At 31.1% G+C, this 23,947-nt stretch overlaps 1 protein-coding gene across 4 annotated transcripts in view; it reads left to right on the top strand.

The window, feature by feature from the left end:
• The window catches only part of LOC118183299 (uncharacterized), a 72,338-nt gene extending 50,476 nt beyond the window's left edge, over positions 1 to 21,862 (top strand). For 3 of the 4 annotated variants that reach the window (XM_035352781.2, XM_035352782.2, XM_085824679.1), the window contains exons 11-14: positions 4,769 to 4,969; positions 9,466 to 9,576; positions 13,141 to 13,365; positions 19,384 to 21,862. In XM_035352781.2, the coding sequence (XP_035208672.1) occupies positions 4,769 to 4,969; positions 9,466 to 9,576; positions 13,141 to 13,365; positions 19,384 to 20,165 (1,319 nt within the window). In that variant the 3' untranslated portion in view covers positions 20,166 to 21,862. The remainder of the gene's footprint in view (positions 1 to 4,768; positions 4,970 to 9,465; positions 9,577 to 13,140; positions 13,366 to 19,383) is intronic. The other variant, XM_085824680.1, reaches the window with a different exon arrangement.
• The last annotated feature ends 2,085 nt before the right edge of the window (positions 21,863 to 23,947 follow it).

The following is a 23,947-nucleotide window of genomic DNA, read 5'->3' on the forward strand; positions in this document are numbered from 1 at the left end:
AGTTTCCAGATTTAAAGAAAAGTTTAGAGTCGCATGATGTGCTGTAGTGAGTGTAATTCTCACCAAGTAACTTGAAGAGGAAACATGCAAAAATAGTGGCTTGTTAATGTGATAAACACAAAAATGAACTGCGACATTTCTTCCATTTGGGCGATATTGATAGAAATAACTGACATTTCTTCAGTTTGGACTATATCATGGAGGGACACACAACCTATACATTTGCAAGATTTTTGCTGTTTTATAATTTGTAAACTTTCTTATTAACTTTTAAATTATATTGCTATATAGTAGCCATTTACCCTGTTGGAAAGATTGTGCTGCACTTATATAATCCAAAATACAAAACATAATCAGAGAAAGAGTAGAAAGATATATATGGGTTAAAAGAACTGTATTCTTCTAGTGCAGAGGTTCTCAACAAGGAAAGAATTCTCCCGAATGCAGTTGGACTTTTATTTAGTTTAAGTTTGATTATAAAAGTTTACTATTATTCAAATTTTGATATTGTTCAACATTTTGTGTACTTTTTATTATTTAATTTATAAAACACATTTGAAAATAATCTAAATATAAAAATAAACATATATTTTTCAAGTTTTCAAAAGGAGATTAAATGATCTTCTAGCAATGGTAAAAAAGGCGCATAGGGAAAAAAAAAAAAAAAAAAAAAAAAAAAAAAAAAAGAGAGAACCAATTGCTGTAGCCCATACAATGTTCCATTATATCCTGTACTTATGTGTGTATTCTCGAGAAAAGCTTAAACCTTTTGAGATTGTTATCTGTCTTTGATACATTTGTCATGGCTTAACTTTTGCCACAGTTAGAGAATCCTAAACTCTCCATAAAAAATATTTATTAAATATGTATATTTACTTTAATATTGTCTTTTTGATAAATTATATGAACATTGATTTATTTATATGCATTTAAGTAATATTTAAATGAAGTAAAATGTTTGAAAGTTTGGCTTTAATTATTCATTGGTATATCATTAGGCAGTAAAAAAGATTTATATATATCTGATTGTAACGAAATTTGTCCACCAAAAAATCTTCTTAATAAAGTTGGAGGGGGGGGAAACATGAAAGCAGTACTTTAAGTGCAGGTAGTAATCGCCACCGAAATCTGTGATTTTCTGCCAACATTTTTGTAGTTTTTCAGACTTGGTAGCTGCAAGTTCAAAAACTGATTAACCTCATTTCGGATGTCCTGTGCAGAATGGAAGGTAGTACCAGCAAGATGTAGTTGCAGGTGTGAAAAAAAGGTAGAAGTCTGAAGGAGTGATGTTGGGGCTATATGGTGGTTGTGGCAAAAGATCCCATTCGAATCATGCAGAGTCCAACCAGTGAATGCAGACACCTATAGTCTTGCATTATCTTTATGGAACATTACCTTTTTGCACCAGAACTCAGTTCGTGGTTTTCCCTTGGTAGCAGCGTCACCATGGACTAGTAGCTTGCTGTACACCTTACTGTCGCAGATTTTACCTTTTTCAAGATACTGTTTGTGGATGATTCCAGGGCGATTCCAGCAGATACAAAGCATGATCTAGTCAAATTACGCTTTGTAACACTACCGATGGCTTCCCAGGTGCAGACTAACTCTCTTTTTGACCTGTGTTGTTGAAATAAATCCACATGTGACAATGCGGTCCAGAATTTTGTCCTTGCTTTGATATTCGAGCAGATTAGTGCAGGCCCGAACAGGTCTGTCCTTATCTGCTGGAGTCAGCTCATGCAGCACCCAACGATTGAACTTGTGTGTCAAGTTTATCGGATGCATAGCATGACTAACGGACATGGCACTAATGTCTAACTCCTTGGCAAGCTCTCAAGTGGTTGCATACTGATCTTCCACAAGTTCTTGCAGGTGGGCCTCATCAACATCAGTAGGCCAGCCAGAGCGCTGTGCTTCTAGAATGTCATAGTCCTTGTTTTTGAACTTTCGGTACCAAACCTTCACAGTATCGTATGATACAACATTAGCTCCTAAAGCTCTACACATTATTTGGGTGACATTCTGTAGCTGACTTTTTACAACAGAACTGAAAGTAAATGATGGTTTTAATTTGGTAGTGTGATAGTTCCATTTTCAACTCCTTGTACATAATGATAATGATATTTTTTTTACAAATTTTGCTAAATGGTATTCTAAACAAATCTTTCTTTCAAATGTCAAAAATCGTTTGATAAAATCGGATTAAACATGCTAACATGAACTGTTTGCACAGACAATAATTGTGGTGGTTAGGAACTTTTGTTAAAACCTGATATATATAATTTTATTAAATTATAAAGGAAGAAAGATAAAAAAAAAAAGGAAAAAGTTTTAAAAAGAACCAAAAAGCAACTTTAAAATCAAGTGCGAAAGCTGCTTAAGATTTCATTTAACAAAAGTTTAAAATTTAAAATTAGAAGTAAAATTAGAAGAAAAAAACTGTACTATTCTGGAAAATTTTTTAAAACTAATTTTAAAAGAAAACAGAGTACAAAATTTTAGAACAAAGTAAAATGCAAATTGAAATGTGAAGATATATTGAAAAGTTTTGAAAATCTAATTCTAATGTTTTAAATTATAAACCCTTGCCAAATTGATTTGAAATATCAAAATCGGATTAAACATGCTAACATGAACTGTTTGCACAGACAATAATTGTGGTGGTTAGGAACTTTTGTTAAAACCTGATATATATAATTTTATTAAATTATAAAGGAAGAAAGATAAAAAAAAAAAGGAAAAAGTTTTAAAAAGAACCAAAAAGCAACTTTAAAATCAAGTGCGAAAGCTGCTTAAGATTTCATTTAACAAAAGTTTAAAATTTAAAATTAGAAGTAAAATTAGAAGAAAAAAATTGTACTATTCTGGAAAATTTTTTAAAACTAATTTTAAAAGAAAACAGAGTACAAAATTTTAGAACAAAGTAAAATGCAAATTGAAATGTGAAGATATATTGAAAAGTTTTGAAAAATCTAATTCTAATGTTTTAAAATTCTAATGTTATGTAGTGGTGGCCAAAATTGTGGACACTTTTGGAAATTTTTGTTTTTTAACTTTGTATGCTCATAGAAAACATTACGTTTCATAAAATGCAAACTTGTATATATCATTTTAAAGAGAATTTATTACTGAATTCAATACAAAACACAAAATTCAATTATTTGCAATATAAAAAAATTAAACGATAATAGTTAACGATATACATTAGATAGTGATGATTGCAGTGAGTTATCAGTACTTAGTAGGGTACCCTTTATTTTTGATTACAGCTTCACATCGACGTTTCATTGAGCTGACAAGAGTTTTAAGCTCTTCTTTCGTTATTACATGATGCAAGGAAACAATTATAGCCTCAATTAGTTCCCTTTTATTTGATGGGCGCCTCATTCGGACAAGAGTTTTCAAACGGTGCCACAAATTTTCGATAGGATTGAGGTCAGGACTGTTTCCTGGCCATGACAACAATTTAATGCTCTTTGTACGAAACCACTCTTTCGATATTTTGGCCGTGTGGCGAGGACCAGAATCCTGCTGAGAAATAAACGAAGCATTGTTGGGAAAGAAATCTCTGATGGAAGGTAGAAGTTTCGGTTCTAGAATAGTGTCAATGTATTTTCTGGCATTCAGTGTCCCATCGATGACATGAAGGCGACCAATACCATCTGCTGACATGCATGACCAAATCATAACACTAACTGGGTTCTTCACAGTTGCTTGAATGCAGTCAGGATGTAGCTCGTCTCCTATTCTACGTCTTGCATATTTTCGCCCATCACTACCGAATAATGATTGATATCTTAGTTTCATCACTCCATATAACTTGTGACCACTGATCATCTGTCCAATTAATGTGATCTTTTGCCCACTGTAGTCTTTTTTTTTTTTCGTTTCTGAAAATTAAGATAGGATTTTTTTTCATGGAATTCTACCTCTCAGTCCAAGATCTGTTAATCTTCTCCTGATTGTTCTTGAGCTGACAGAAAAACCAGCATCATTCAGCTCACTTCTGATGGCTGCTGATGACATTTTTCTATTTTGGAGACAGTCTTTTTATTCTTCTGTCATCAATAGATGTGGTGCACCTTTTTGGGCCTTTTCCTTCTTTGTTTTTTTATTGAATTTGTCTCCTGATATCGTAAACAAAATTTTCGGACTCCAGATGTAGTCACTGAACCACCGACCTGTCTTGCAATTTCAGCATAGGAAAGACCACTTTCTCATAGCACAATAATATTACATCTCTTTCTAGGTGTCCAATCTACTCTTGTATTTGATGTAATTGCTTCTTGACTAAATATTAAAAATTTTTACAAAAATTCCTACTTGTAATTGCACTGTATAAGAAACAGGTCCTCCTTCTACAGAACAAAGCAAAATAATGAATTCTTTCAAGTGTAAACATGATGTCGGCTTCTACTGGCAGTTACTAACATTTGATTGGTTCTTAGAACAAGAACAGTGATTGGCCAAGAAAGCTAGACATTACAAACCACTTCATAACTGTGTTTTTTATTCATATTAAAGTACATATAACTTTTTTTGTATTGAAAATAATTGAATTTGTGTTATGTATTCAATTCAGTAATAAATTCTCTTTAAAATGATATATACAAGTTTGCATTTTGAGAAACGTAACATTTTCTGTAAGCATACAAATTTCAAAAACATAAAAATTTCCAAGTGTGTCCACAATTTTGGCCACCACTGTATATAAACTAATTTTAGCATGTTGCATACACTGAATATCTGTGTGTAATTTCTTGCACAGGGCATACAGTTGTGATGGAATTTCGAGATGGTCTGAATTCAAAAGCAAATCTTCTTAGAAAAATTCACTGTCAAAATGCTGTCTGTGATAATATTTCTGAAATAATAACTTCTGCATCCAGTGGACTTTATATCAGATTTCGTGGTTACTTGAACTTTCAGTCTGTTGTGAGGATGTCATACAGCTCCTATTTGCAAGGAAGTAAGTTTCTGGTTTCTTATTGCATTTTAATTTATATGTGCATTAAATTTGCTGTTTCTTAATATACAAAAAATTCAAAATAAAAATTGACTGCCAAGTCTTTTGTTTTTTAGTTTTAGCCGTTGCTAAAAATATTTTCCAGCTATAAATGACATTTATTAAATTAATGACTTGAATTGTGCAAATTCCATTCTCCCACTGGTTTTCAGCGCAATTTCCGTACTAAATTTTGTTTGACTTCACTTGTCATAATTTACTCTAGACATTTCTGGAATTTTTAATGAATTTTCAGCTAATGTTTAAACAATCAATATTTATTAGTCAATTAGTGTAATGTACAATATTTAATTCTGTTTCCATTAATAAATTATGCATTATTAAACTTATTCATACATTAATTAGCGTACAACTACACAACTAACATTAGCTACTAATTATATGTATACCTTGCACAAAAGAACAGGACAGTTCTATTACTCCAATATTACTGAGCTGATCGACGAAATTTAACTTCCGGTTTTCATCTATTGAAAGTGCAACTTACAGTATATGTATTAGATTTATATATATAGCATTGTTCAAACATAGGTATTGTGACACAAAATCAGACTTTTTCTGAAATGGCATACCTATTTTTTCCATATTTCGAGTCTACAACTCAAATTCTGCCCAAACATTAAATTTTGTAAAATTTGGTGAGAAACTTACTGTGCAATTTAAAAATTTATCTTACAGCACTTTTTTCAATTTGTGCCAAGAATAATTTCGCTTGCCGAAATTCTTAAATTTCTAGCAACCTATTTTTCTTTCCCTTTTCTCACTGTCTACAAGGGAAAAGAAATGTGCGTCGTTCATACTTTCAAATAATTTTAACAAAATGAATAAATCATATTTGACATTATTATAGTTTACAACAAACATGCCAAATTTCAAAATGCGTTAATATATAAATTCTCAAGTATGTTCGAAAATTTTGAATAAAAAAACTAAAATTTTTGCAGGTATGCCTAGAAATATATCTACTTCAAGAAGACTGTAAAAATTTGATAGGTTGTAATACAAATTTCTTTTTAATTTATAAAAATTACTAAAAGTATAAATTAAAAAAAAAAAAAAAAAAATCGGAAAATAGCCACAAGTTGAATAGGCTTGAACCTAAATTTCAGATTGTGGGCGAAAAAAAAAAAAAAAAGGAATCAAGTAAGTTTAATAAAAAAACATACTAATGAATATATACCAATAAACATTGAGAAGCTAATATTTTGAGACATAATGTTTTAAAAACATTAAAAGTTTAATAAAAAACATACTAATGAATATATACCAATAAACATTGAGAAGCCAATATTTTGAGACATAATGTGTTAAAAACTACTCCCGTGACTTTTCCAAAACTTGGCACTTTGTGATAATTTGAATTGTAAAATCAAAATGTGAAAAAAATAGGTATGTCATTTCAGAAAGTCAGGTTTTGTGTTTGATTAGCTATGTTAGAACAATCTATGTATAAATCTAATGTGTATTGTAAGTCTCACTTCGAGATATGAAAATTGCAAATTTAATTTAGTCTATCGATTCAGTAGAACGAGAGATATAGAAGTGGGGCACTTCTTATTTTGTTGGTTAGAGTTGACTTTAGGGTACCCCTTGTATTATCGTGAAGTTGTTTCATTTATTGCTAAGTTGTTGTTTCGTTTATCGCCAGGTTGTTGTATCATTTATGGTAACCTGAGTAGTTGAATGTTATAGAAACCCTACTATGATGTAATCGTTTGCATTATTTCGGGAAATTTTGAATCATGGGATGTTTTGCAAGGGCTTTTGTGGTGTGTGTTGCTTAGGAAGTACACTGCTTGTTTCATTGTTTAGACAGTAGAATGGCTGAATGTAGTAAGGTTAATTTGAAGTTTCTGTACGATTTGGAACGAAAGGGAAAAGTGTGTTAATTGACTGGTGTGTAAATGAAGGTTTTACTTAGTAGCCATTTTCTGACAGTACAAAACTACGTAGTATATTTTTGTGAATTTATGTGGCAACGTCGATATATGGATTCTAGACTAGAAGAGAAACACACTAATGTGACAATCAAAATCTTAAAAACAACCTTGTATTTAACGTAGGTATAATGACGCTAAATAGAAGGTTGTTTTTACAATTTCGATATGGATTCTAGTTCAGATAGTTTTATGAAGTTTTTGGATGCTGTTAAGGGAATTTTGTGTCCCACAGACTGAAGACGAATGAATTTCTAAATAAGGTAAGTGGATATTTGCTTTGTTTAGTGCTTAAATGCATAATAGGTTTTTCCTTTTTTATGTTATTTTATTGTTTAGTTTAAAATGTAGTTTATTGAGATTATGAATTTTTTGTTTGCTTCTGCTGTAGAATTGTGTGCTCCTTTGACTTTTTAAGTGAAAATATATTGATATGTACATGGACAAACTCAAGGGAGTGCGTAAAGCATAGTTTGTGCAATTCTGTGATTTTTTTTAAATGAAAATAGGTCGATGTGCACATGGATAAAGTCAAGGGATTCCACAATGCCATTTTTGTGCAAGTCTGGGATTTTTTGAAAGTGAAAATAGGTTGATGTGTACATGGATACCGAGTTTGTGCAATTCTCTGTCTTGTTATTTTGGCTTTGTGTAGCGGCGATTTTTTGCCGCTATGCAAGCCAAAATAACCTATGTCCTAAATAATGCAATAATAATAATGCACTAAATAATGCAGTAAACAGGAGATCAACCTTTTGATGATCAATCTTTTTTTAATTTTTGCAATCATTGTTTGGCAGTTACTTATGAAATTTGGAAAAATAAAAGTTTTGAAGAAAAATGAATACATCTTTTTACTCATTTCGGAGAAAAAAGATATCGTTTCCCAGTCTTGTTCAAATAATAAATTACATTTTCAGCATTTTAAGCACATTGGCACCATTTAAGAGAACTATCCGTAATAAATATTACATGGCTTGAAGAATGAAGTAGATGGCTGAATTAATTGTATAAGGTATACTAAGCTGCTAAGTTAATAGTGAAGTGCAGCAAATTTTCTGATGCCATTAAAAAAATAATTTTTGGAAAAGTTCACACTAGTGATAAAAAACTAACTTCTTAATAAGGTATGCTCATTTGAGTTATTAAAAATTTTTAATAACTCAAACCTCACTGTGGTTTTTCTATTGACAAGTTCTTTATTTAGCTATTTCAGCCATTGATACTTATCTTAATAGTTTTTATTTTCTGTTCAGAGTATTTTTTCAAAATTATTCTGGTTGTGAGTGAAAAAGATTCAAGTCTAATCATGCCAGTTCATTCAGATTTTTATCACTGACAATTTATTCAATTCTGTTTCTTGTCATTTCAGTAACATGCAGATCATTATGCTTTACAGCTGGAAATCCTATGATGAATGAGTGACCCATTTTTACAGTATTTATAACTTATCTTGGAGATGTGATTTTATCTTGGAGATTTGTTGTGTCATTGGGAGCTGAATGAATATTTTACATGCTAAATGCTTCATAAGGTTTACTAGATATCCTCATCATGAGTGATGACAGCTTTTGTAACTATCTGATATTGAACCTAGAATAAAATGTTGTAGGGATGGATACTCTGTAAAACAAACAGAACATTTATTAAACTAAACATTAAGGAAATGTAGCGTAAAACAAAAAAGAAGTGGTTCGCATCCCCATGCAACCTTCAGCAAAGCCAGCACTGGGCTTTTCTGGAACAGCTGAAAAAAGTTATTCCAGCATAGCTTTTTACTTGTATAATACTAAAAAGTAGTTTGGAATTAGCTGCAAACTGATACATGTATTGCTAATTCTCAGAAGTCAAACAACAAAAATCAGCTTTATATTTTCAAGATTTTCACAGGACTAGTTTCGATGGTTTTACCAAACCACCGTCCTCAGCTGCAAAACCGGAAATGAACAAGATAGGAAATAATGATTAGATAAGAAAGCCTGGACAAGAATAAGCAAGTGGCACCATCTGTTGGTGAAACCAGAACTAAAACATAATTTCTTTAAAGGCCGAAGGCAAAGGTGGATTGGAATTAGGATTGTTAACTAGAACAGAAAGATTTTTTTGAATGTGAAATGCCTCTAGAAAATCCAGTTCTCTAATGGAAGATGTTTTTTGAATAATTTTGGCAGCAGAAAAATTGAAAGTGTGATTTTCGGACCAACATGTATTGCTCTCAGGCGGCACTCCACTACCAGAATAATTTTCATGCGGCACTTCGCTATTGGAATAATTTTCATGCAGCACTTCCCTGCTGATTTTGGTTTATTTGCAAGTGTTTGGCAAAGTCCTGAATTTCTGTAAGCCCAAACTGCTTTTTTTGACAAATACATCTTGATCATGTGCTTCATATACAGTGTGACATTTAACTATACATTAAACATTTTTTTTTCTATGTTTAAAGATTGTCTTAAGCAAGCAACTGTCTGCTTTTATAATATGTTTCAATATTTTTCATTTTAGATTGCTCCGATAAAGAAATACCCTGCATGGGTAATAGATGCCTTATTTCAGATTTGTATTGTGATGGGATTCAAAACTGCCCTGATGGCAGTGATGAAGAAAATTGTCTAGGTATGCTGTTTTAAGATTTATTTTTGGATTTATTATAGATAACAAATTAAGTTCTATGAATTGATAAATGAATCTCTTGTTTCAGACTTTTAAAATAAGGAAAACTTGCCAACAAACCTTTTTAACACTTTTGCCATGAGAGTCAGAGATGTGTTGTCAGGGGCGTAGCTAGAGTGGGAAAGAGGGGGCATCTGTCCCCGGGCGCAGAATCCGAGGGGCGCCAAACTCATGTTACGAAATTTTAGAATTAAATGTTTTCCATCCTTGGCAAGCAGTAGGGGGTGTGAAATCTTCAGTTGTCCCTGGGCGCTGAAAACCCTAGCTACGAATCTGCATGTTGTTGCTTATGCTCACTTGCCCAAGACCATAAAATTTCTCGCCACAAGGAATGCTAAATTATGCCTGTTATTGGCAACAGCCTTGAGCATCTAACAGGTCACAGAGCGATTTGGCTCAGTCAGTCACACAGACGTGCCAGCATAAAGCATGCTCACTTTCTGGCTGGCATGTCAGTGTGACAAAGCATTTTCTTGTTTACCCCTACCTATTGTGCATTTGTGTCAGAGTTTGGAAACATTTTATGGACTAAAATATTTTGCACTAGATGCCATTATATGAGATTTGACTTTCTATCCTTATCTTCTACTTGAAATGAGACAAAGATAACTTGCATGCACTTACATTTTGATTATATAAACATGGGCATGTTCTCAACTTGCAGACTTCCTGATAACTCTCAATCACACTTTATATTTGTTAATAAAAATGTTATGGGAGTGGAGATATTTTGCGGGGGGGGGGGGGGGCAGGAGCATTGTTGCGTGTTTCAAACATGTAAATGGTATTATTCATTTATATATATTGTGGGAGACCTTTTTTTTCTTGTAATTTTTATTCTGTAAAAAAAAAAAAAAAAAAAAAAAAAAAAAAAAACACCTTACATGAGCATTTGTGCTTTTCATCCTGAAAGGGTTATTGTATGTTACATTGTATACTCAAATTCCTGTTTTATGTAATGGCATCTCAGTTATTAAAAAAGGAATGTGTTTAAATGTTCTTTGTTGCATGGAAAGGTAGTGGCAGATAGGGCCTGTAGATTTTTAACACGCATGATCCTGAATCTGAGAATGTACTTCTTAAAGCCTGAATTTTGAGCTACAAATATTTTGATTTAATTTATTTTAACAAAGTTTTGATAAACAAATTCAGCTGTTTAAAAGTAATGTGATGCCACTGTCCAGAATAATTAAAAAAAACTTTTATCATCCAGTGTCAGTGTGTTATCAGCAAAGCAAAAGGTCTTTCAAATTTAATCCAACTCAGTGATTTCAAAATCAGTGTGTTACCCTGAGGCGAATATAATACTTATATTTCTTACACCAGGTGTTTCCCATTTGGCAAAGAGTAAGGTCTTTCACATTTAATTGCTTAATTTGTTGACTTAATAAACTGAGCTATTTAAAAAGTAGTAAACATAGTTCTTAATGTGATTTATTCTTTTAATAATGTATCTGATTGATTTAAATTAAAAAGGTATTATATATCTAATTAAAAATTTTTTTTAACATGTGTAGTTTTTCTTTTTCCTTTTTTTAAAGACTTTTCCATTGCCATATAGTATGCAGTTGATTCAGAATTCTTTAAAAAAAATTTAATTTTTAATGGCAAATCCTTCTTTGAAGTGTTTTGCTATAATCTGAAGAGTTTGGATGTAATTATGATGCCTAGCTGCACTCATGCTAGGCATCATAATTACCTTCATGCAGCAATTCTTCAGTATTCATTGTATACAGAAAGTATACAGCAAAAAAAGTCTGTTTTTGTAATACTAGAGAGATTACTAACACCTTATTAAAAAGTGCTGCTGTTTATCTCTGGAAAGAAATTAGTTATCTTTCAATTTCAATAATTTTCTTTAAATATAAAAATAAAATTATACAATTTTAACAAATAAAACTGGTAAAACTCTATAAATACTTATTACATCATACTAATGCTTTAATAGCTATATTATATTTGTACTTAAGAGTTATGGAAGAAATGACAGAATATTTTTCTAAAGAAGGAATAAATCAAGAAAACATTTTAAAGAATAGAAAGGCATCTTGAATCCTGCCTTTACAGTATTTTTAAAAAATTCATGAGTTAGAAAATCAAAGTTATACATGAGATTCATGAGAGTTTTTGAAAAATCATGAGAGATTTGAAAATCAAAGTTATACAGAAAGGATTAAAAAGAGCTTGACTTTCTGTTGAAGTTTATTGAGTAAATTTTTTTGGAGTCTAACAATATGATTTTTGTTATTTACAATATGAAATTATTGTATATTCTTGGCTTGTACATCATAGTTTTTTTAAATACAGTCAAAAGTCGTTAATTCGGATACCCATAATCCAGAATGATCTATAATCCGGACTTCAAAGCTATAAACTTTCTGTGCATGCATCGCATTGACGCACGGCTGCGAATATGCGTTTGTGCGTGCGCAAAATACGTTTATGAATGTGCGTTTAATGTATAAAGGATGGTATAAGCTAAGCTAAAATTATCTAATTCAGTTAATGTTGCAGATTGCATTGTTCCTTAATCTTCGAATTGGATTCGGCTTATTATTTTTTGCAGACTGTTAGAGCAATTTTATAAAAGTAAGCTTGAACTTTCGATTATGTCAAATAGAATTTCTAATATATATTTACTAATATGTAAAGGATTTACAAAGCGAAAGTATGCTTCGAAGTCCATTAAACAGAAAGTGGAATTGCTGCAAAAGTGGATAAAGGCATATCCTTTGTTTATCTAAACTTTAACGTTTGTTTATCTAAACTTTAATGTTTGTTTATCTAAACTTTGTATATCTTTAACTCCGCAGCGCACAATGAATTGGAAGTTGATCTGTCAACACTATCCTTATCTTCAGGGCAGATGTTTTTATTTTATTTGGCTTATAATTCCTTATTAAATGTAGTATTTCATCTCGATGTACTCCATCTTTGATATGATTTAAATCAAATTCCTCGTCATTATAATTCGCTTCCGATAGCAAAGAAAGTGAGAGAGGTTATTGAAAACGAAAAATTTTCGATTGACAAATTAGTCGGTATTCTTGACACAGCAATTATAGGACTTGAACAGCAGAACTTTGTAAATGAACAAGAAATTATGTCTGTTTGTAGAATTAAAGAAAATGTGTTATCACATAAAAAACGAAGCAACTTAAACAACTTACATTGAAAGAAATGTTAAATAAAGTAAACAAATAAATATTAAGCTTTTTTTAAATTTTGATACCCTTTAGATCATAATTGTTCTTTTTTCATAAATTACGGTTTCATATTTTTAATTTTATAATTTCTGCATGCCACCTTATCAGATTTAAACTGATGATCTATAATCCGGAAAAATTGTTAATCCGGAATTTCCGAAGTCAAGACGAGTCCTGATTAACGACTTTTGACTGTAGTTATCTTAGAAGTAATTAAATTGAGAAGTAATTAAATTGATATTGTAATATGCACTGAAATAATCTATTTCAAAAGCATGTTCTAAAACCGAAGTATTTATAGGTCTAGGAACACCTCCAGTTGTCTCTCCACGGCCATCGTCTTCTCCTAGAAGATTGTATAGCTCAAACACTGCTCATACATTTGCAGTTCTTCTGTTTATTGGAATCATTGGCCTCATTTTTGCTGTTCTGGTTGTCTTTTTAATATTCTATCGACATTATAAAATGAAGTTAATATCAGCTGATACTCCCAGGCCTCCTCCATCTATCCACAGTCAAGGAACAGGTTTGTTCAGTACTTCTTTTGACTTATATGCATTTAGTTTGGTTGGTGTATCTTGATTATGTTGTTAAGTAGCTTATATTGGTAATTTTAAGCATGAAATTTGTTATAAGCAAGTGGGGGGATAATAAAATAATAATCAGCATAAAGTTTTTTTTTTTCTAATTTTAATTTACTGTCACTGTAGATTTGTTATTCACAGTATTGCAGCAAGTACATAATAAGAATTCATTCATAAATTCACAATTTAATTTTTCTAAAGTTACTAATGTGGCTATACTGCAAAGGAAAAAGACTGAAAAGAGATTATACACTGCACACACACACATGCACAACAACAAAAAAAAAAAAAAAAAAAAAAGAGGAGGTGGTGGGACACTTCTATATCTCCTGTTCTACTGGGCCAATTGACGAAATTCAAATTGCGTTTTTCACATCTTGAAAGTGCGGCTTAGGATATGTATTATTAGATTTATAGATAGCATCATTCTAACCTAGGTGTTTTAACACAAAATCTGACTTTTTCTGATATGACATGCCAATCTTTTTCCATATTTTGACTCTACTACTCAAATTATGCTTCAGTATTAAATTTTGTAAAATTTGGTGTGAAATTTACGGAGAAATAAAAAAATTTATCTTGCCATATTTTTCTGTTTTTGCCAAGAATAATTTACTTGGTGAACTTCTTAATTTATAGCAACCTAGTTTCCTTTTCTTTTTTTCATTGTAGACGAGCAGAAAAAAAGTCATCGTTCATACTTTTAAATAATTTTAACAAAGTGCGTATTATCGTTTGGCATTATTTATCATTAAAAAAAAAAAAATGCCAAATTTCAAAATGCTCCAATATGTAAATTCACGTATATCTTAGAAAATTTTAAATAATAACTCTAATTTTTTGCAGGTGTGCATAGAAATGCATCTACTTTAAAATGGTAAAAATTTATAGATTATAATTCAAAAATTTTTTTAAAATTATTTTAAAATAAAAATTTTTAAAATAAAAAAGGGGCGAAGTCTATTTGGAATGGACCTAAATTTTGAAATATGAAAGGAAGAATCAAATAAGTTCAATAAAAAAGAGATATTAATAAATATATATCAAATTCAATTAACTATGAGAAGCTAAAATATTGAGAGCTAATTTTTTAAAAACTACTTGCTATTTTTACAAAACGTGGCAATTTGGCATAATTTGAGTCAAAATATGGAAAAAAAATGAGCATGTCATTTCAGAAAAAGTCCGATTTTTGCGTCAAAATACCTATATTAGAACTACGCTATATATAAATCTAATATACACTCATGGACAAAAAAAATTAGCGCACCATGAAGGAGTCTTCAAAATGAAGTGAAATTTACATACGTAAAGACTACTTTTATATAAGTAAATGGTAAGAAAATCAAAGAAAAAGGATAATTTATTTCAGAGAAAAAGGCAAAAGAACGGAGGAGTTAATACTCCGTTGGACCCCCTCTAGCGTGAATGCACAATACGATATGATCGGGCATCGAGTTGTACAAGTTTTGTATGATGTCTTGAGACATTTCCTTCCATATTTGCTGTAACCTTGCCTCTAGTTAGTTCAAACTCGTGGGAGTGCCCAATTCGTCATCCGAAATGATCCCAGATATGCTCGATTGGAGACAAATCTGGGGATCGAGCAGGCCAAGGAAGGGTAGTAAAAGTGCATAGACAGTCTTGTGACACCCTTGCCATATGAGGCCGAGCATTTTCTTGTTGAAAAATGGCTCCTGGGAACCGTTGCATGAATGGCAATACATGTGGTTGCAGGATTTCATGAACATACCGCTGGGCTGTCATGGTGCCCCGGAACAATACTAGTGGTTACCGTGTATTGTAGGCAGTGGTACCCCATACCATCACACCAGCTGTGGGAGCGATGTGTCACTGTACAGCAAAGGCAGGATTGAGGCGTTCACCATGGGCTCTCTACACACGAACATGATTGTCATCACTGCCGAGATTGAATCTGGATTCATCGCTAAAGACAACCTGGTTCCATTCCGCTGCAGTCCAGTTTCCTTGTGTTCGACACCACTCCATACGGAGGTGTCGATGGGTGGGCATCAAGGGCAGCACATGTAATGGGCGCCGTGATACTAACTGTCCTTCAGCCAGGTCCCTTCGTATGGTTCGAGAAGACACAAGAGCCCATAGTGAAGGTGCTACCTGTGCCTGGATGGCGGCCAATGAAGCAGTTGGCTGTACGTGTGTGCATTTCTTAGGATGTGGCGGTCTTCTCGACGACTGGTCTGCCGAGGGCATCCTGAGCCTGGTCTTCATGTACATGACATCTCTCGGGTCCACTGGTCCCAACACCTCTTCACAGCACAATCAGAGCGACCTAATTGATGAGCTACTTGCCTAGCTGACACCCAGCTTCCATCATCTCGACGATTCTCCCCCTCTCGAACTGCGACAACTGCTCATATTGTCTTCGAACACGCTGTAATGGCATGTCTACCTCAGCTTTTCCTTTGTAAATGATTCAGCACACTCAAACAAGCTTTTGTTACCTGTTTTATACTCCACAGACTACGACGTTCAACGCCCTCTACCGGCTATACGTAATGCGCAATCATGCTGCATTTCTAATCATTTGCATATCACCCCAACATGTACCTTCATTGCAAATTTCGTTACGATCCCGCAATTATTTCTTGGTGCGCTAATTTTTTTGTCCATGAGTTTATATCCTAAGTCGTGCTTTCGAGACATGAAAAACGCAATTTGAATTTCGTCAATCGGCCCTGTGGAATAGGAGATGTAGAACTGTGCCATTTTTTTGGAGTGTACATTAATATTTGATTTTTAACTTTTAATATCTGTAAAATGAATAAACACTTAACTAAAAATTGTTATTTGTCATTAAGTTCAGTTCAGAAACATCATGATAAAGTGATCCAGGTTTTTGTAGTCTTGCTTTCCTCTTTTATTAGTTGTGAGAGAACTCCTGTGCAGTTGCAGTAAAATAAGAACTTCCTTTTTCTGGTGGTGGCAGTTTTTTTACTGTCTTGATAGCTGAACATTTTCATCTTGTAGGAATCAAACCATTGATCTTGAACTGAACACGAGACAGAATGCTCACTTTATAGGAACATCTTTCAACCTTGCATTGTAGAATTTTATGTGTGGATGAGAAATTGATTACACAATCCCTTTGTCCAGTAATAGCTTTTATGATAAATTTTTTTTTTGTTTATTCCATTTGAGTCTCTATGCATAGTTGCTTGTTTATTACTTACATAATTTCATTAATATAATTTTTTCCAATTACTTTGACTATGGGTTGGTGGCTTTAATTTGAAAAGAAATACTAATAATGCTGATGCCTCTTTTTTAAATCAACTGCTTTTTCTAATGTAATGTTACCATCTGGAACTTCAGAAAAAATATTATCCAAATTATTTACTCCTCTATTGTGCATTTCATGGAGGATTTATGATGTATATTAAAACACTTCTTAAAAATTGCATAAAAGCATTTACCAGCATTCCAATTTTTTGCATAGGACTAAATTGTTTCTTCTCCTGGTAGTAGCCAGTTATCACATTACAATTCTTGTCGTAATGTTAGTGAAGTGTCTCATTTACGCCGCTCCGTGTCTGCGAGTGCAATCCAGAGTTGTAACTCGAGAAATAAACAATCTCATTGTTAGGTGACATGTGCACCATGTTATTTTCATTTTTGCGATAAATGCCTATCGACGTGATGTTCACGTCGCTCGCAGTTTGAGACAAAAGCATCTCAACGTGCATCACACGTCTTTTCAGCTCAAGTGGGTAAAAACACTTTATAAAAAGGCACTTAATCCTAACAGTTATAAATAATATAGTTTTGCACTCAGCATGGGAAAAGTATTTGAAAGGATAGTATATTGAAAATATAATGAACAATATATAAAAAATCCTTTTTTCTAAGAAACATTTAATTTGTATTCACTAAACTAATTCTGAGTTGTTGAGCACATTAACTAAGCCTTCACTGTGAAATTACAAGCAAACTATTTCATCAGTATGAAAAATTCGTTTAAATTATAACATAATTCTATTTTTTACAAGATGGCCAATTTGGATGTCCTTATAAAAAAATCGTTAAAGGGTACCGATTTGCCATAAAAATAAGAAGCGTTGCTCTACCTGCAAACAAATTAATGCAGGGATATTTTAGGGCTTGATAATTGAACTAACTATTGTTAATGTCATTATAAAAACCTTCTTATTTCTGTTAATATCAATTTTGTCAAAATATGTGAATGACATTGTGATCCTTATTAACTGTACGCCATGTGGAGTGCAAAGAGAACTAGCTATTGGACTTCTTAATAACAACTGATGTAAAATTTTTAGGAGTGATTGAAAACAAATTGTGACATTTTGCAATTACCCGCAACTCCCAGAGTAGGTGATATCTGCATCTGCAATATGTAAAGCCATAGATTGACAGATTTTCTGTGATCAGACATTCCAGTGATTAATGAGTACTGTCATGTTTCTTTTGCAATTATGTACATATGCTGGGGAATTTGTTTCACTTTATATTCTGTTCACTGCCTGTCTTGATTATCGTAATTTTCCAAATTTTGTTTTGTATTTTAGAGAAACTGCTGCTAAAAATTGTTATTCTGATAGAGCTGTTCTCTTACAAAATGCTTGTCCGTGTACATTGGAATCATGTTGTCCATTGGATATTTCTATTGTAAATCTTTCATTAATAGTTGTACACTACAAAGTCCGTAATCTGGATGTCCATTATCCGGAATGATCTATAATCCAGACCTCAAAGCCACAAACTTTACGCATGCACATCAAGAATGAGCATATATTTTGCATGCTTTACGCATGCACGCGTTGAAAGAAATTTTTAATAAAGTAAACAAATAAATATTAAGCTTTTTTTTTTTTTGTAAAATTTGATACCCTTTAGATCATAATTGTTCTTTATTTCATAAATTACGGTTTCATATTTTTAATTGTAAAATTTCTGCATGCCATCTTGCCAGATTTAAATTGATGATCTATAATCCAAAAAAAACCCCCTAATCTGGAATCGCCGAAGTCCCGACGAGTCCGGATTACAGACTTTGTACTGTAATACAGATTTTATTAATCGTAAAGGTATGGGAAGAAGTGTGTGGGACACCAGAATGTCACCACGTTATAATGTTATACGAACTGCTAATTGTGCAGTTCCACCCCAATTTTGGGAAAGAATTGCTGAAATCCTCTTCTACTATCAGAGGACATTTCGATCTCTGTGTATTTTGAGTGCCTTTGAGGTCCGGATTATAGATCATTCCGGATTATGGGTGTCCGAATTAACGACTTTTGACTGTATTTTTATTCAGATTTAATTTCTTGCTGATTATAGATAGATGCTAATTGATGCTTTATTAAAATTTATATATGAAACTAATTCATGATTTGCATATAGGAAATGCAGCATAATTTTATTAATTTTGAAAAATTTATTTTTTGTTAGTTTTAAAAATACATTCTGTGAGAAATATTCTTCATTTAAAAATATTTTGCCATTGATTTCAAAGCATATCAATGCCAAAATATTTGATATAGTGCTATTTTCCCCAAAATTTGTATTTTTTTATTACTTTACCTGTTTTTTCCATTATTCTATTTTTTATCATATTCTTAATGTAATCAAAATTGTTATTGGACATGGAGAGTTTTTGTCAAAATGCAGAAACAGAATTTATATTTTGCTACTATATTTTGTGCATTCATTTTTACCTCTAATGATCAAACAGTATTTGCACAAACTTAAATTTAATCTTTTTCATTGCGTTTTCTTTTTTTCTGCAATTTTTTAAAAGTTTTGATCTCTTATTTCTTGCAATCCTTTTAGTGTAATTTAAACGAAATAAAGAATTGAGTAGTATTTGTTTAAAATACTTAAAATTTAAATATTTCACCGTAATTTGAAGTCTTCATTGCAGCTTTTATGAAAATTTTAATTCTGAATTTATTGTTTTTTAGATATAACTCCAGGATTATATTCTTTGGATGCACTTAATTGTGATCATCCACCTTCATATGAAGATTATATCAAAGCCTCTGAAAATTATCCACCTTTATTATATTCAAGAGCCAAGCAACATTTCAGGAACTGTACCACTACTTTTTCTAATTCTAGTTTGAAAGACTATGCCATTTCCTTTGCCATTACTGAGGACTTAAAATCATGTGATAATATATTGCCAGATAAATGCTTATTTTGCTATGGTTTTTCTGAAATAGAAATTGCCAGTACTTCATTGAATGGGAGAAACATTTATGGAGATAATCTTCCATACTTATTAGAACCAAGCTGTTCCTTTAATAGGAGGAGTGTCAAATGTGCTGCTAATAATTTTACACCCATGAAACTAAGTTCTAAAAGGGCAAAGTCTTTAGATTCAAATTTAAATGAAATAGAGCATCAGAATGCTTGCCATCTTTACTTACCTGTATTTCATCCTACTTGTCCTCATATTCCCAACCATTTGTCCCACACTCGTATTTGGTCTTTGCCTAGACATTTAAGAATAAATACTTCATATTCAAAAGATACTGACATTAAGTTTGAAAGCTGCGTAAAGAATACAATACATTTATCTAAAGATGTTGAATATTTCGATGGTAAACATCGCCGCTTTACTTGGTCTGTTGCTTCAGATAGAGCTTCAATTAATTCCGACATCTGGGCTTTGGTAAAAGCTCGATGTACTAGTGATCCAAACCATAGAGTTAGCTGCAGTATTCAGTTTACAAATAAATGATTTTATTTATTGGATATTTAGTGTAAAAGTATTTAGTGTGCCATGCTGTATTGAAGATCTGTGTACACATAATTCAGATAATTTTTTTGTTATGCAAGAAAGGACTAATTCTTGACTTTTATCTTTTTTCTATAATTTAATTCAATGTGAAATGTTGAATGTAGGCTCATAATTTGTTTTAATGCATTTGAAATAAGATATTTCAGAATTACCTAAAGTGTGTAACTTAAGAAATTAGTGTTAAGTTTTTATAACAAATAGCTTTATTTGTTTAAATGCAATTTAGGACAAATTCTTGTAAAATTATGAATCTTCAAATAGGAAAAATTACAGAAGTTTATTATTTTTAAAGCAATGTAGTTGTATTTTTGAAAATGTAAAGAATGAAAAAAGTGTAGTCTGGAAATACCTGTTTATAAATTGTAAATTATTTAATAAATTGGGAGCAAATCTGTTCTTGTACGTTAAATGTTTTTTCCCGTTATAATCAATTTTGATGAATGTGCAAGTTTGTTGGGTTTTTCAATGAAGAGTGTATATTTTGTTAGTTTTCCCTAGAAAAAAAAGTCCTTTAAAAAGTAAAGGCATTTATATTTAGGAAAATAATAAACTTATTGATGTGAGATATTTTGTAATCAGTGGTTTCCCAGTTTCTTCAGAACTAATAAATGGATTTTTAAGTTTCAGTGCTATTAATCTTTCTTTCAACTTCTAAATTAATTATCACAAAAGTATCATAATGTGATAATTTTTAAAATACAATTTAACTTTCTGATTGTAAGTGATGTAATATTTTAATACTCTCAACTTTAAATTCTTGATATAGGAAATATATTTTTATTTATGAACAAGTAGTTAAAGAGCCAAACTACAAATGTTTGTATATACATATAATGGTCTGTTATTGTGCCTTCTATTTATACGTAACAATTCACCTTAGACATGGGAGTTATTTTAAATACAATTCTGTGAATAAAGTTATTAAACGTTTTGTCATCTGTAATAAGTTAAATATTAAAATGTAATTTCCCTGTAATTTATTCTTACATATTCTGTTATGTTCAATGAACAATTAATAATAAAGTAAAAGCTCGACTATCCAGAAAACTCTGAAATCGAATAAATTCCGGATACGTAAAAATTGTAGATAGTTGAGCATAGAAAAAATGAAATATGTTATGAAAGCCAAACCATGGGAAATTTTATGCTCTAAAATTATAAAAAAAATCATCTTATTTGTTACCAACTTGAGTATCAAAATCTTGCATTTAAATTGTATGATTTCAAAAAAAGGCTCATTTCAGTCATCAAAGCCATTGTATTTTATAGTCCTTAAATGTAAAATATTTGATCTGATTATAAAGTCTAATCAAACATGAAAGTTGGTGGAGATATTGCCAGTCGTTCTGGCAGAAGTTTAAATGAACAGATAGCTCTTTATTTAGTTGGAGACACTTGACATATAAAAAAACTTAAATTGCTCATGCTGATTTTTCATATTACATCGTCATTGTTGATCCGTTTAGTTGTGCATCAAGTCTTTTATGCTGCCCCAAATCTGTATAGTTTTTTTTCAAATGTAAATGAAAAAAAGAACGTGTATTCTTTTTCGAAAATAATTAACTCGAATGTAAATTAAACCCAAACTAACTTTATATGATTGTGTTATGACATGATTATCCATTACTGGTGCTAAATCATACTGTTTGGTGACAATGTATGCATGTTAATAGTATTGCAGGCATATTCTATAATGGCATTACAAATCTCTTATATAAATTTTTTTGGGGAAAACGTTTCCTAAAATTACAAATATTCCATTTGCATGAGCTTTATGATTAGTTGAATGCTGGATAGTCGAGCTTTTACTACATATTAGAAAAAGGTATTAAGACTGTTATAAAATTTGTGATTATGAATTCTAAAATGTTTAAATTTTTGTGTAGCCTTCCTTTATATAAATTTATAGTTAAATAATTTCAGTATGCTATTGCTTTTATGTAGATGGACTTCTGTGTTGATGCATTGGTTTTTTTCAACTTTTTATTAACTTTGTCAGATTTTATATTCTGCAGTTAATAAAATGAATTTTGCAGTTTTGTTATATAATTTGATATGGAATTATAAACCATATCATTTCACCTTTGAACAAATATATGCAAATGTAATATTTTTAAAGTAATAATTCAAATATTAGGTCAGCAGAGAAGTTGAACATCTTAAATTTTTTGGCATTATTATATTTTGAAATATTAAATCTTACATTGTTTGGAATTGATGCTTTATCACCATAAGAGTGTATTTTAATGTATTGTGCTTGGAATTTGAAGGAAGTTTTAATTTATGTAAATTTCTTATCCAGGAATGGAAAAAAATTCACTTTGATTTCCTTTTTCTCAAGTATTTTCTTATTTAATTGGGATGATCAATAAAAATATGTTAGTTATTATAGTGTTTTGATCGTTGCAGGGTTTACCACTTGTTGCACAGAAACACATGTGCTATATGCTAGTATGTTATTAAAAGCTTAAATATTGCTGCTCCTTTCCTATTGTCGAACAAAAGGATTTTATAGTAATTTTTTTAAAAAATACAGATGTAAAAGTTTTGTACATATTCTTAATCAAATTAGAAAAAGCATTCATTTAAGTTTTATACTAAAAGGAAAACTATTATTTTAAAATGCATATAATATTATGAACAGAAACAACCACTATGTAATGCATGATTAAATTCAAGTGCTTGTATAATAAAGGGAAAACTTTAGCTAAAATGAAAAAAATCTGATTTTTATTCGGATATTAAATGTGGATTTTGTTTTGCATTGCATTTATTGATTTTAATTTAAAAAAGTTTCTTAAATACATTTCTGTTTCCTCAAGAAATTTCACTCTGAAGCAATGCTTACTTCTTCAGAACTGGTCAGCTGTATGTATAAAATCTACCAACAAGAGTTATTTTGTTGCTGAAATTCACATCTAGGCTCACCTCTTTCTCAAGTGTGTGATGCCAATTTCAAACGAGATGAGATGGCAATCACTTTTCTTGAAATAAAATCTAAATTTGACTTATAGTTTTTAATTTTTGTAGAATTTAATAAAATTTTGCTTTAAATAAATCTCAAAAGAGCCATGTAAAAATCATAATTATAAAAAGACTGAAATTTTATCTGTATAATTAAAATATGAATATTGATGTGTATAACAAACACATTTGGCTGTGTAATGATACAGTGGCATAGACAGAATTTTGGGTTGTCGCAACCATAATAACTGCACACTACCACTGTGTAATTTTTCTTATTTGGAATTTTGTTGTTTAAAAAATTAATCTAAAAAATCGTGCATCTGCGTTTACATCAGGTTAAGCATAATTAATGACATTTATTAAATTGCATTTGTACTATATGTTAAGAATGAAAGTTTAATAAAATACCAAATAGCAATACACAATTACCTGTATTATGTTATCAGGTAGAAGATATTCCTAAAAGCAATTCTTTTAATTGGTTTTTTAATTTCAGCTAAAACTTTCACAGAAGAGTCTGAATTCAAATTAAAAGTAATTTTAGAAAATGTAACTTTGTCGACGAGTTTTTCTTTCAGCTCGCTATTAGCTTTCTAGATGTATTGCTCATCATAGCTTTGTATGCAATACTTTGCTTGCATTGTATTTTTCAAGTTGGCTTCATAATAATTAAAAAAATAACTTGATATGCATATAAGCGATTCCATTCATGAAATAAAAAGTACTTTATTTTTTGAATCTAACTATCTCTGATT

This window comes from Stegodyphus dumicola, chromosome 10 (assembly GCF_044657685.1).
Source record: "Stegodyphus dumicola isolate Sdum_Otavi_A_Nest chromosome 10, ASM4465768v1".
Taxonomy (NCBI): Eukaryota; Metazoa; Arthropoda; class Arachnida; order Araneae; family Eresidae; genus Stegodyphus; species Stegodyphus dumicola.